The sequence below is a fragment of the Helianthus annuus genome, chromosome 1 (genome assembly GCF_002127325.2).
Source record: "Helianthus annuus cultivar XRQ/B chromosome 1, HanXRQr2.0-SUNRISE, whole genome shotgun sequence".
Lineage (NCBI taxonomy): Eukaryota > Viridiplantae > Streptophyta > Magnoliopsida > Asterales > Asteraceae > Helianthus > Helianthus annuus.
In genome coordinates, this window is record NC_035433.2 from 96,473,415 (window position 1) to 96,488,178 (window position 14,764).

Sequence of the window (14,764 nt, forward strand, 5' to 3'; positions counted from 1 at the left end):
TAAGAATAGGAAGACGGTTTAACAGACTTGATTGTCAACGAGGTTCGTATAAAAGACAAAAATAATGGAGAATACTAGAAGTATAGAAGTGGACGATTGATTCTTAATAAACGAATGCAGGTATAAGAATGGCATGAGTATAGGATAGACGAAAGTGATGTGCTAAGAATGAAGTCTCGTCATGGATAATCAGGTATAATGCATTTGTGAGTTGTCTAAGGTCGTAACAGGTATACACGGTCTGTAAAACACTGAATTTCTCATAGCACGTTTTGGAAAGTTTAGCAACATGGTGAAAACACTTATATATAGGAAGTACCAGCAGCGTATCCACCATGTTTTGACCACGTTGCATCTGTTTCGTATTCCGTGCAATGTTACGTTTTGTGCCTTACCATACACAGTAGTACACTCTATGGTTCTCATACGCCCATTACTATAATCCCGTGTGCACCCGCGATTATGTCAATCGTCGCATGATCCGCATAGCTTGTAATAGTTGCGTATGAATCAAGGTATACATAAATTTTTAAAAAAAAATAAGATTGTGTGCGTATAAAAAAATGTAACATATAAGCATGTTCACGTTCCAAATAGTATAAGACCAACGTAAGAGAATCCCTCAGGTTTCGCTCGTGTTCAGGTGCGAATGTATAAATTTTGAGTAAAAAGCATGATCATAGTATAAGTTTGAATATGAACACGCATGTGAGCATAAACACAAAACGCGTGTCAAGAGTATGTGTACAAGTATAAGCGAAACGTGTGTGAAAAAAAGGAGTATAAATGTGAGTACAAATTTGAGCATAAACGAATGAACGTGAGCATAGACATAAATCGTATAAATGAGAGTATATATATGAGTACGAGTCTAACATAAATTGTATAAATGCGAGTATAATTATGAATATAAGTGTAAACATAATTGTATTGGTATGAATAAAATATATGGATGTGAATATAAGTTTAAGCATAGTTATATAGGTATAAGTATAAGTATGATGTATGAGTATAAACATGAGCATGAATATTAGTGTAAATGTAATTGTATAAATGTGAGTATAACTATGAATATAAGTGTAAACATAGTATTGATATGAATATAAACTTGGACATAAGTATGATGTAAATGTATAATTTGTGATCATGAGTATAATGTAAGTGTATGAATATGGATATGATTATGAAAATAAACATAAATATGTAAGTATAAATATAAGTGTAGACATAAGATGCATAAACACGAATATGGATATGAGTGTAATAAGTAATGCTTTTGTATATGGTATTAGTCGTAACATACGAATTTAAGCATGTAAAAGGCCAAGAAGTTTTGAGTATGAAAACAAAATGAGGGGTATATGTGAAATTGTCGTGAGGTATAAACTAAAACACGTAAGATGATATGCATATATAGTTGTTTGAGCAAAACGTGAAGTTAAAATAGATTGAGTTGTCATGGAACGTAGAATCTAGTTTGTGAATGCAAAGAGAATATAAAACATCTTTGGATTATGCGAAGGGGTACTTCGTAAAAGAATGTAAATGTTACTATGGTTTAAAAGAATTGATATAGTTGAAAATTATTGGTTTCTATGAAGTTTTCTTGCCCACGTGTTTTGAATTTAATTGACGTATCGAGTGAGGTTTTGAAAAGTCCTAGGGATTAGTAAGTTTGCATCGTTTTAAATAACTTTTTATAAAAATTTGAAGTTTATAGATTCTTACGAAAAGTTGATCCTTAGAAAAGGAATTTGTTATATGGACTTAGTGTTTGTCGAAAAAGGTCTTTTAATAAGATGTTTTATTGAATTTTGAAAGAAGTTTTAGTAAATGTTTGAATAAAATTTGTAATGTTTTATAGACGTGTGAAAAAAAAAAGTTGGTTGATTCCCAATTGAAAATAAAAATCTCTAGTTTAATGTTGTGAGTTGAGCGTGTTTTTTTAATAATTGCTTTGAATACGAAATTTCGTGGGCAATGGGTTTATTAGACCGACTAAGTTGATGAGTAGCATTTCATGAAATTTTGAATATTAAAGAACAAGTGTTTACGAAAAAGTTAAAAAGTTTGTGTATGTGAGCTATATGAAAATAGATGGTAGGGTAAGAAATTCCTTTATGTAAATAATGCATTTTGGAATAATTAGAGGTTTGATTTAATGATAAACGATTTAGATGTAAACACGATCAGGTTTACATAATATAGTCTTATTAAAAGAAAGTATCGGTAACGATCACCAAGGTAAGGGAACCACCCCTAACCCATTGGCGAGGTCGTTGTAAGATGAGAAAAAGAAGCGAAGTTAATCGTCAAGGTAAGGAATTCACTCCTATCTTGATGATATGTCTCCACTTGTCATTACAAAAAAACGTAAAAAAATTACGAGAAATTATGCATGTTAATAATGCATAGTCGTATGAAAAGTAATAGTATGATGTATGTGCAAAAGTGAAATCTCACAAATAGTTCAAAATTGACAAGAGAGAATTTCATCATAAAAGATCAAAAATAAGAAAGCGTAAGTTCGATTAAAATTTGGATGGTTCCAAAATGGAACGTTGACTAACCAAAGTGGTCGAAAGGTCTCTTGAAATTGGGAAGCATGCTTTGGCCTAATAGGTGATATACTCTCGCCGACACGTCGGTTAACGGTATTCACCCTTCCGGTTACTACATGTTCCAATTCAATTGAAATTTCGAGACTTGGCGGGATTTATGAAAATCAAGGAGTGGAACTAGTCGACAAGGTGCGGGTTTCACCCCTAACTTGGCGATTTAGCATCCTAAGTGTGGTTGGTACTCGTCGGGTCAAAATTTGATTTCGACACTTTGACGAGGGTCCACTAGAATTCAAAATTTGAATTTCTCCATCAAGGTGAGGATTTCACTCCTAACTTGGTGGTGAATTTCGTGTAAGAAAAAAAAAAGTAGAAGGATTGAGAGTCATTCACCAAATTTTGGGTTTCACGCCTATTTTGGTGAAGTTATCTCGTTTGTATAATACGAGTGTTTTGCGGATTAGAATAGTCGAGTAAAATGTGTGAGGAAAAGCGTATGTTAAGGATTAGACGAACAAGTATAAACATGACGAGAATGGCACATAAAGAATGAAATATTAAAACAAATATTAACACATAACAAAACTAGAATTAACACATAGGAATAGCATGTCAAGTATGGTACACAAGGATAAAACGACATATATGTTTAAAAGGCTCAAAGAGAATAAATAAGAAACACATAAAGTGGTATGCATGTAGTGTCAAGCAAAACAAAATAATAAGGCTCTAAAACAATAGACTAGGTTAAAGCATTTCTACTTTTCCTAATTCCCTATAGTTATGGCTCTGATACCAATCTGTCACACCCCAACCGATGGCGGAAACATCGGGATGAGACGAAGTGTGTATAGATTGCAAGAGACGTCATAACACTATGTGACAATATTTAATTTAAATTCAAATTTCATTGCAATACTAAATGTCATACAAGATTCAAAAAGAAATAACAACATTGTTCCATAACATAACATAACAATAAAAGATAGATTAATCTAGGTGTGTATCTAGTCCACCCTAAATCTTGTTTCGTCTTGCATATCATCTCAATAATTAACCTGCAACATGTATTAAAATAGAGTTCAATGCAAAAGCAAAGGCGAGTATACAAGTTTGACTACATAGCATAATAGAATAAAAACTCGTATCCAACATGAACATATTAAAATAGTTTCAACCATGCTAGTTTACGTAGTCCAAGTGATAGCCCAAGTTTCCCAATGCGTTAAAGTACCTAACCCAAAGTTTCACGGGAGGTTGATATGTCTCCTCCTAACAATACCCCAAAGACTAACGGGGAGGTGCATTACTCCTATAGCGCTACTATTGTTAAGGCGGAACTACACACAGGGATTAAACGTTCACATAGCACAAAATAGTCTCAAGTATCACAAGTTTCATGTTTCATGTTTAAATGGATAGAGCATGTTTCAAATAAGTTTCAAGTGTCACGTGTTTGAATATAGAATACATGTTGCATCCCAAAAGTGTTTAAAACAAAAAGGGATCGAGTATACTCACAAAATTGCATATGCTTTCCGATTTATCCAATGTGACGAGGTTGTTGAGACTAGAAAGTTGAATGTGTTCGATTTGGAGTTTAATAGGTGTTTACATATGGTTTAGAGATTTGGAGCTTAAGGTCATGAAAATAACTTATGAAAGTAATCATCTTGCACACATAGCTCATGTTCTTGACACTATTGAAACTCGAAAGAGTTTGTGTGTTTTCATGGATTAAAGTCCATTAGAATCGTAACATGTGTATGGTCATAGGTGATGTAACATATTCTTGACAAGTAACTATTAAGTTATCATCAAGTCTAGCTATTTAGATTTATATAGATTATATAGATAACATATGAATATTCTATAAAGATTACAAGTCCTATAGATCAAGCATGAGGTAGGAGATTAAAGTCTCCATTTAGGTACCTCTTTGTGTCATATAATTCATACATGAGGTAGGAAGAATTCAAGTCTTCCATTTAGGTACCTCTATTGTTCACCACTACACTTGTTGTTAGAAACAATAAGGAGGGTCATGAACTTACAAGAAAGTAAATCTAGTCTAACAAGTTATAAAAATGTTCAAATGAAGGAGTGGAACTTAGTTTGGAAAGCCAAGGCTTCTATTTGTTCACACTTCACAAGGCACAAGTTCATCATACGGAAGATGATGACTTGGGCTTGTTTTCATCATCCGATTGTCAAGTAAAAACAGAAAATAAGTGGGTGTTTGAACCCAAAACTTTGATGGAAATCCCCTAAACACAAACCCACAACCATAGACTAAGTTGTGAGCTTGGTGGGAACAAGATTCCATCAAGTTTTCTATCAAAAAAATGAAGATTTAAAAAGATAAAAATGAGCAGAAAATAAGGTGCACTTTGGACCTCAAAAATGGTGAGGTTTCACCTTAGGGTGAAGGGGGTGCTCACCTAATAGGTGAGTCCCCTCTCTTACGCCAAACCAATCCCCGTGTGCCACGTCAACTCCCCTCTTAAACTCCCCTAACACCCCCATTTGATGGCGCCACTCCCCTCTTAGGTTAATTGTTTTTTTTAAAAAAAAAAAAAAAAAAAAAAAGAAAGAAAAGATGTGATTGGACCTGCACCTTCTCTCTCCTCCCTCTCTCTCGGTGAGCCGCCACCGGTTTCATCCCCCTCTCTCACTCACCGAATGAACGGCGGCACATTGCCTATCGGCAAAATCCCTCCCCGAATGAGCTTACCGACTGCACCCCGTGCAGCCTTAGTTTGCCCAAGCAAACTTGTGAAAACCCTTCTAGAGGTTATCCAAGTGTTTTAGAAGAATTAACAAGAAAGAAATAGATGAAGAAGTGAGTTAGAACTCACTTAGAATCTCAGAAACTTTCTGCTTAAATTGCTGGAAATTAGATGAGATTAGGGAGTGTTTTTGAGAGGTTTTAGTGGTTTGTAAAGTGGTAAAATGAATGGGAAAGTGTTGTTTATATAGGGAATGATCTAGGGTTAAGTTGGGTTGACATTAAATACAAGTAGTTGGTTGTTTAAATAATAAAAACATAAAAAAAAAATACAATGGCTGATTAGCCAAATACTTCGGCTGTGAACAGCCTTTTGGCGCACAAGTTTGCTGGTCTTTTATTGGTCCCTATTAGTCCATAATCTATTTTGTTTTAATTTAATTTAATTAAAATACAAGAAGGTTGTTTTGATTATATTATATATTTTTTTTTTAAGATGACTAGAAACAAGTGTGCCGCTCACATGGAGCTGTTTACATTTTCTTTTTGTCATCTAATATTTATTAATGCATATTAATTTATTATCATTATTAAAATTCAAGTTTCATAGGAAAATAGAATGTCTAGAATTGGTAGACCTTGGTTAAAGTGGCTATGTGTGCACAGCCTCAAAATGTGGCACAACATATTTGGTTTTTTTTTTATTATAAGGTATATTAAGTATTGTTAATATGCTTTTATTATTATATTACTAGAATTATTATTACTATTGTTTTATTATCATAATTTAATCACATATTTAATAGTTAACAAGCACGCATAAGTTATGAGTACCAGTAAGTCGAGTATCGGTTGCGTGTATGCATTCGAGATTGGTAACACATAACCCGAGTATTGCAAGACGTATAAGCATGTATAAAAAATAGAATTTTATCATGAGCGAAGTCTCAGATTTACAATGGTTTGAAATGAAATGCGACATACAAAAGGAACAAACTTCCAAAAAAAAAAGAAATATAAGACCCGTTTTCTAGTTAAAGAAAGTTACAAAAAAACGGGGCGTTACACCAAAAACCAAATCGAATTCGGAACCGAAAAAAATTCGGTTTAGTTTGTAACTTTAACGGAATTCAGATTCGGTTATTTAGTTTGGTGTTTAGTGTGATTTTTATTTAAATTCGGGCAATTCGGTTTAACCGAATTAACCGTTTTAATCTTTTAATTTTATAAAAATTATATATGTGTGTTCAATTTAATAGCCCAACCCAAGACACGAATCCATTAGTCCAAATACACAATTATCAAGTCCAAAACTTATAGCCTAAATCATCTCCTAGCTTCTCACGTATCACGTTGTTAACTCAAAACCCTAGACTATTCGACTATTTCAACTTTTAATTCTGTTTTAGACTCGTTTAAATTCGGTCCTTTTGTTTTATAGACTGCTTTGGGTTGTGTATGTTTTGGGAGGGGGGGTTAAACTGTTGGTATTAGTATATTTTAGTATTGTGTTAAATGATGCGTTTTTTGTTGTGTATAAAATAATATATATGGTAATTTAAGAGGAATTATAAGCAACATGACATGATTACTTAAAACTCTTATAATCCGTACAAGGATATGTCCATGAGTTTGTGATATAGTGAAATGGATAGGTTCGCGTTGAAGTTTGGTCACCAGTGTTGTTCGGTACTTTCTTCTCAACTCAGTTTTTTTTTTTTTTTCAGATCAGCTCATGCGGATGGTATTTGCCATTTCATTGTAGAAGTAATGTCGTTTATTACCCTCATTCGCAAACCTTTTAGATTTCTACGGATTCTCTCTTTCTCCCTATTTCGAAAAACACTTGCATATATGAGTTCAAGACTTGTTATATTTTTATATTTCTTAGGATTATTTTAGAAAACATTTTAGATCATTCTCATTCCCGTATCATATTACCTTTGTCATCCTTTGTCTTGATTACTTGTGTCGGGTTTTTATCGGCTTGTTTTGATAATCCAAACTGAACCTTGTTAACCCCAAATTGTTGTTGATCGATTTAGCAACTCGCTTTCGCACAGATTCCACACAAACCGAACGTTGATGTTCGATGAACGATTATGTCGATATTTGCTTCCACTGAACCTGCCATAACTTCCCAAGGACCACCCATCACAAGCTATGGTCTGCCTGATCTTGATAGTTAGAATGCATATGAGTTTTCGAGTAACAAGTTCTTATGGTTACCAAAAAGACTCCAAAGAAATCTACTTTGTTACTTAAACTACCAAGTATATATTATTTTCAAATATCAAAACGACAAGATCCAACACGAAACAAACCAACAAAAATGTCAACATGCGTTGCCAATACTTTGAACCTCTAGACATTGAAGCAAAGAATGTACATATCAATACTCTACATACACTAAACCTCACCCGCACAACCATTTCTGAAACTAGCTTGCCAATCAATCAAACTCGACCATTCAAATTCCGATGACATCAGCTTTCTGGCATATAAACTCGTGCCACATGGGCAGCCCTCTTTGTGGGCCATCTGTTGCTGCATTGGGCTTGGCCTTGTGCTAGAAGAATAAGCACATACTGCAGTTTATAGTCTTTTGTAGAAAAGGATATAGGCCTGGTCATGTAGGACCTTGTTTGTGCTTATTGCAGTAACCGAAGCATCATCAAATCGAAACCATTGCTGATTTGGATAACAAGCATCTGCAGTGTAATGCCCCTTCGAAGCTTCTCTTCCATGGTGTGTTACGGATGCAATAAGTGTGTACTTTCGATCCTGCAATTTGCGATATAACAACTCATATATTTATTTGTGTTAAAAATCAACTCTAACCCAGACACTTAAAATTGTGTATCCTTAACACGATACTGTTTAACCCAATTATCTAAACGTACCAAGCGGGCCAACGTGTAGTACTCAAGTTGTAAACATGTTACTCGGATCGATGGGTTGTACTAAATGAGTTAAAACGGCTCGAAAACATGATGGGTCGACTTATTTATTTAAAGGAGTTAAACAGGTGAACTCGAACACGAGCGATTTAGTTAACCAAGCCAACCCAGACCCGGCCCGTTTAATAAACAGTTTTGATCAGTTTCGTGTCGTGTTCGTTACATGTCGTTTTATACCAAGTTTTGATGGGGGTATAAAACTATCCTTTCATTTATTTAACTAGTGGGTTATCACCCGCACCCGTAGGCCGCAACGGGTTCGAAACTTAGATAAAAATAAGCAAATTGCGACAGACCAGTCTACATGAAGATAAAAAAAGTTACGATGGTACATATAGAAAACTTAGAAAAACATAAAAACGAATATCTGGGTGGGTTCGGACTTCAGAATGTAATTGAAATAACCCACTTACGATGGTACATATAGAAAACTTAGAAAAACATTACGTTGAGAAAAAAGCTAAAAAAACCACAAAAAAAATAAGTAAAAGGAAAAAAAACTAAAAGTTGCGAGTCTAAATAGTAATTGTAATAAAGTGTAAGGGTAAATAATGAAAACTCAAAAAAACTTATTAAAGTTGAGGGGCTAAATATATGATTATCAAAGTTGAGGGGCCAAAATGTTTGATGTTGACAAAATAGCCTTTTAATATATAATAATAATAATGTTTTTGATTAGTGATTTGTGCTAAATATGAAAGCAACGAATATAGCAAACATTACCTTTGTTGCAGTTGAAACAAGCAAATCACGACTTAGGAGCAACTCAAGTGGGAAGCGTACAGGTTTGTGTAATTTTGTACTTCCATTGGTTCCATAGCCAAATCGCTTCAGGTGCAATATCATTATCTTTGGAAGTGTTTGTAAGTTGACAGATTTTCTGGCTGTCACAACTCCAGCCTGAAAGCCAATTTAGCCATGTTTTCATCAGTATATGCATGTATACATTGTTGAAACAATCACATTTAGATATTACATATATATATATACACACATACACACTAAAAGGATGCGTGTGCAATGCGGCAGAGAACACAACGCAATACTGGTAAAGCACGTAATCACGTAATGATGTATAATAACATAACATGTTAAATTTTTACAATTAAAAAAGACTATAACTAACAATACCACACTTAAGTTAAGGAAAATAAAATGCTCGTTTTATGTATTTTTTTTAAGAAGTATTAACGTATGAAAAATTTATAGCCATTTATAGATCGTGGGAGGAGCTTGCATGTGCAGGGAAAAATTTGCTTTGAAGGATTATACCATATGCTTTAAAACTTGTAATTACTTAAAAAGTCTTAAAAATATGTTAGCTTACCTTCTTGTCCTCCTTATATGCAAGGTTTAAAATTACGGAAACAAGTTTCGAGGCAGTTTCCCTTCGCCTCACGAGGCGTAAGCCTCGAGGCGGAATTAAAAAACTTGTGAGAATAGTTTTGGGTTAAATATGATAAAAGTTTAATGTTTAAGGGTCCTAATGTAAGTGCTTGAAATGTACTGAATAAAGGGGCCGTCATTTTTCAGTAACCCTAAAAGAGTTATGCCTCCATCTACCTTTGTATTTCGACCCGATTCTTTCATAATCAACCCTGTTTTCTTTGGAAACCCTAAAAAAACCCTAATTTCTCCCGCCTAAAAAGATGCGTACGCCTCTTAGTTACCGTTACGCCTCGACACGAAACGTCCGCCTCATACCGCTGAGGCGTATGTATAAAAACAACCAGTGAGGCGCCGCCTCTTATTTGATATCTTGCCGTTCCGCCTCGAGGCGCGCCTCAAAATGGACGCCTCGAGCGTTTTTTTAAGCCATGCTTATACGTATTATAATATAGTATAGATATATGTGTGTGTATTAATAGATGCACGCGCGTTGCGAAGGAGAACACAGACACCGGTACTCACGTACATTGTTAATTTTTTTAAATTAAAAAAAAAACTAAAGCAATACCATGCTCATCATAGTTGTCAATAGCGAATAGCGACAAATAGCGACAAGGCACCTATAGGCTACGTAGCGAATAGCGACAAATAGCGACGGCTATTTTATAAATAGCGATTACACTAGAAAAGGAATTTTGAACATTTTTATATGTATATTACATCAAAATACCCTTGTATATATGCTAGTTTACATGTATATTTAACAAAAACTAATAGTTAGTAGCAAAAGTTTAGGTCTTATATGTTGGAAGTTTTGGGTGTGTGAATGAAAGTCTCAAAAGGTGGTAAATACTTTGTCCCACCTTGGTGTGTGAACAAAGTGAGTGGTTGTTTATAAGGTAAAGTGTTTACTACTCCATTGTAGCTTTATGACATGTTTTACCACAAGTCCTACCCGCACGCAGGGGGGTGCAAAAAATGAGTTTCTGAACTGGAATTTAATTGAACTCGTGCGTACCCGCACATCCTGCGGACACGAATGCAGCTCCGAAAAAACGGTCCTGCTGCGGGCAGTTTTTGCCCTTAACTGTTCTCGCTTTTTTTGCACCATTTAGCCTACGTTTTTGTATTAAAAAATGGTAGCTGTAACAAAAAAAAAAATAATAACTGTGGCTAACTTCGCTATTGATCGCTAAGACCCATATAGTGACGCTTGGTCGCATGGCTACATAGCGCACTATAGTGGTCGCTATAGCCGTTATTAACAACTATGATGCTCATGTTTATGGTGTAAATTCTAAAAAAAATAAAATAATGGCCATTCAAAACCATGGTTAAAAACCGTGCAGGTAGTTGGCTTAAAAGTCAGAAATATGTTTTGAAGGATGGTACCATGTGTTTTAAAAGTTGTAATTACTTAAACTGTTAAAATTATGTAAAATTACATTTTCGCCATCCTTATGTATTATAATATAGAAAAAGTTTAAAATACAAAAGTCCTTAACGTGCGAAGCGTACGCTTGTAAATCAATGTTGTCAAAGGCGCAAAAGCGCCAGAGCTGGCCCAAACTAGTTTCAAACAATCTGAACCACTAATATTTCTTATATAAAGAACCGTTGCAGCAAGTATGCAACTGATTAGACAACCCCCTAAAGAATCAGATAATCATAACTTGAACCAGTGTATCCAAAAACCCCTTAAAAGACAACAGGAATCATACCTTTCCGGATGTTGTTCGATACTCATCAAGTGTCTCCGGCATAGAATAGAGACGAAGGGCGTCCTCAATATTAGCAACACCATCATGAGATATATCAAGATGAAGCAAAAAAAACGGTTGAACAGTAGCCGAATCTTTATTCCCTGCTGACACAAACACATTACGTAATTTACACTTTACACCCTCAAGTTTTTTTATAATGACAGATCAACCCCTAAAGCTTTTATTCCCTACCTCTTGCCCTAACAACACTTCTCAATTGACCTCCAAAGATTGCACGCACTTCCGAGGGAGCAAAGTTTTGTGTTCTCGTTACCGCAGATTTGTTCTTCGGACCAACAGTCTCCCAATCATCATCTTCTACAGATGAAACAAGTGACGACCCGTTGCCATTTGCGTTTGACGCTTGTCCTTCAAGCTTTAGTAGTTCGTCGTGCATTTGATGCATGACGAAACTTAAAAACTCCTGTGCATCTTCTTGCCTAACCCAGTTATCATTAAATTGAAAATTTTAAATACATTGATAGCGAAGAATATGATAAAAGATTATGATGACAAATTTAACGCGTACCTGGGCCTCCCGGAAATGCTATTAGGAACATCAGGAGTAAAATTCTTCAAGACCACTTCAAACATGGCTGGGCTGAAAGGCCGACCCGTTTGCGTTGTGTCCTTTGAGCTTGCACCAACAGGCATCTTGAATTCAGAAATAAATTCACCAAATGCAGCTAACGTCGGATAGCCAGTCTAGATAAAATAATGCAAGTAAACCTTTTTAGCTATGTGCATACAACACTTCTATGCTTAGGGGTGTTTATGGTTCCCTTTCAAACCGTCAGACCACCCAAACCAATTATCTTTTTGGTGTCACAGTCGTTTTTTTTTTTGGGTTAGTCGGTTTAAACAATGCCCAAACCATTCCAAACGTTTTCTTTAGTTTATAATCGAAAACAGTCAGAAATAAAATCAAAATATGAGACCAAACAGAAGCCACCAACGTTTGATTTTGTTCGATTTTAATTCTCGACGACTTGATTAATGTTTACGATGGTATACAAAATCACTATAACGGTTTGGCTCACTATTTGACCTAAAAACAGTCAAAACCGTGAACACCCCTATCTGCTACAAAAAAAACTTACAACATTTGAATCCACAAAATGTACTTGTATAGCAAACCTTCTGAGCAACACGGGCTCTTATACCCTGCAAAAGTTGAACTACTGGTGAACAAGACAAAAGAGCTTGCAATGTAGCGTTGAGAAAGCACATGTTCCCTGAGTTAATTAACCCACGAGGTAACAAGCATGTTTCAATCGGTTCATTCGACTTCTCTTCTTTCACACTGCCTAAAGTTTCGACTTTCGTGTGCACTACCGAATTGATATTATGAACGGTTTTTAGCGCCATGTTACCGTTATGATGTGGTGCTCCATTTTGTTTTGGGTGTATTAAAGCTTCAGGCTTGAGATTTTTAATCGGTTCAGAAGGGCTAACTTTACCATTCTTGCAAATGCCAGTTGGGTTGAGATTAGATGAACCCTTGGAAGCGTTTGTGCTCTTGTGTGATTCACCGTTGAAACTACCAAAAGATATATCACTTGATATCTTTAACGAATTAAGATCCAAAGGTTTGCTTTTCGCAGGCTTTTTAGCGTTTTCAGATGGCTTGTTAAGCCATGATATGACTTCATCTTCAGAAAATGACCCGAATAACAGTACCTGCGTAATTAAGAGTAAATGAACGACTTTACAAACCATATAGAATAACGAAAACCTTGTACAGCTCATGTAATACTGATCAACTATAATACTATATATAAGAGTATATTAGGGATAAACCTAATCAAATCATACCTGTAACTATCGTAAAGATAAAAATAAAGCCTATATATATATAGGGGATGGTTCAAATGAAAACCACTTTTATCGCGAAAACTCGAAAACTAACTAAAAAGCCTAAAAAACACACAAATTTTTTTTCAATTTTTTTATTAAAAATCGCTAGTTTTTTTATATAAAAAAAATTTCCAGAAAAAAAAAATTTGTAGCGCACATGTGTAGTACACATACACATGTGTACTATTACACATGTGCACTACAAAAAAAAAATGGTATGTTTTTTTGGCTTTTTTGGTTAGCTTTCGAGTTTTCGCGATAACTAGTGGTTTTCATTTGAACCTTCCCCTATATATATATTCCATCTAACTATATGCAAAAATATAGAATACATACTTAATCATACGAGAAGAAACATAGATCTGAAACAGAAGTTAATCCGTCTTCAACAAAAGATCAGGAGCCACAACTCGACTTCATACACCTAGGGTAAGGTTTTGATGGGTCTTATGTGTTAGGCCCAAAGTGACCCGGCCTCAAACCCATTGAACCAAGCCTAATTCCAGACTATCCTCAATAATATGCGTAAACTATGATCCATAAAGCTGGCCCGTTTTCGTTCAAATCTTAGCCAGTATACACTTTAACTTTCAAACTAATCATAAAATGTATCTCCTAGACAACTGTCCTTATTTCAATCACTGAAGATAATATGAAATGCAAACTTAAACACATTAAGTTCAAACCTCAAAATATACAAAAAAAAATATATATATATACACTCATAGCAAAACTGTTATTGGGTCTGGCTAGGGGTGAGATATAGGCAAGTCTTACCTCTGTCCATGGGACAAAAACATGAATTTCAAATCTCAAAATGAATATGATATTAGTTCAATACATTAATTATAAATGTTCAACCAACATATACTTATGCAACCCCTAAATTCACCAAAACTGACTATAAAAGTTTTGATTCAGCACAACTCACTCAAGAACCCTCATACAGCATTATAGATCATTCAAACATATTACAGACAATCTAAGCTTCCTCAAATCGATTATAAGTAACCCTAAAATCATATATATTTCCATTATAAAAATTATTACTCACCTGAGGTTGATCACTCATGATATGGTCTCCGTGTGAAATTCAAAGTGGGTTGTTGATAATTACGAGTATTATGCAAGAACCCTAACGGAAAAGACTGAAAATCGAGTAGGATATGAGTGAAGACGAATGCACGTAAGGTGTTTGATAAAATGTCAACGAGAAAAAACGTGTAATAAGAAGGAGATATTGGATATGGTGAAAAGGGTGTGGTTAACGGTGGCGGAGTGGCGGTGATGAGCCGAAAATCTGACCGATGAACGGCGCATCGACGGTGGGGAATAGAAGAGGCGGCCTCGATTTAGGTTTAGGTTTTGGTTTTCTCTTTACTTGTTTCTTAAATCTTTTCTTTTTTTATCTTTGGTGGAATAGTGGTTTTGGTCCTTGATGTTTTGCCGTTTATGTCATTTGTGGTTCTAAGTTTTAAGTTTATAGGACTCTTCTTTAGTTCGATT

At 34.9% G+C, this 14,764-nt stretch overlaps 1 protein-coding gene across 1 annotated transcript; it reads right to left on the bottom strand.

The window, feature by feature from the left end:
• Positions 1–7,542: 7,542 nt before the first annotated feature.
• Positions 7,543–14,710, bottom strand: LOC110876418 (ubiquitin carboxyl-terminal hydrolase 24). The gene is made up of 7 exons (XM_022124595.2): positions 14,313–14,710; positions 12,539–13,081; positions 11,931–12,106; positions 11,594–11,841; positions 11,360–11,502; positions 8,973–9,149; positions 7,543–8,073 (listed from the first exon to the last, which is right to left on the bottom strand). Exons 1-7 carry the CDS (start codon positions 14,328–14,330, stop codon positions 7,885–7,887), a joined length of 1,494 nt encoding a protein of 497 aa, XP_021980287.1. The 5' UTR covers positions 14,331–14,710; the 3' UTR covers positions 7,543–7,884.
• Between the last annotated feature and the right edge of the window lie 54 nt (positions 14,711–14,764).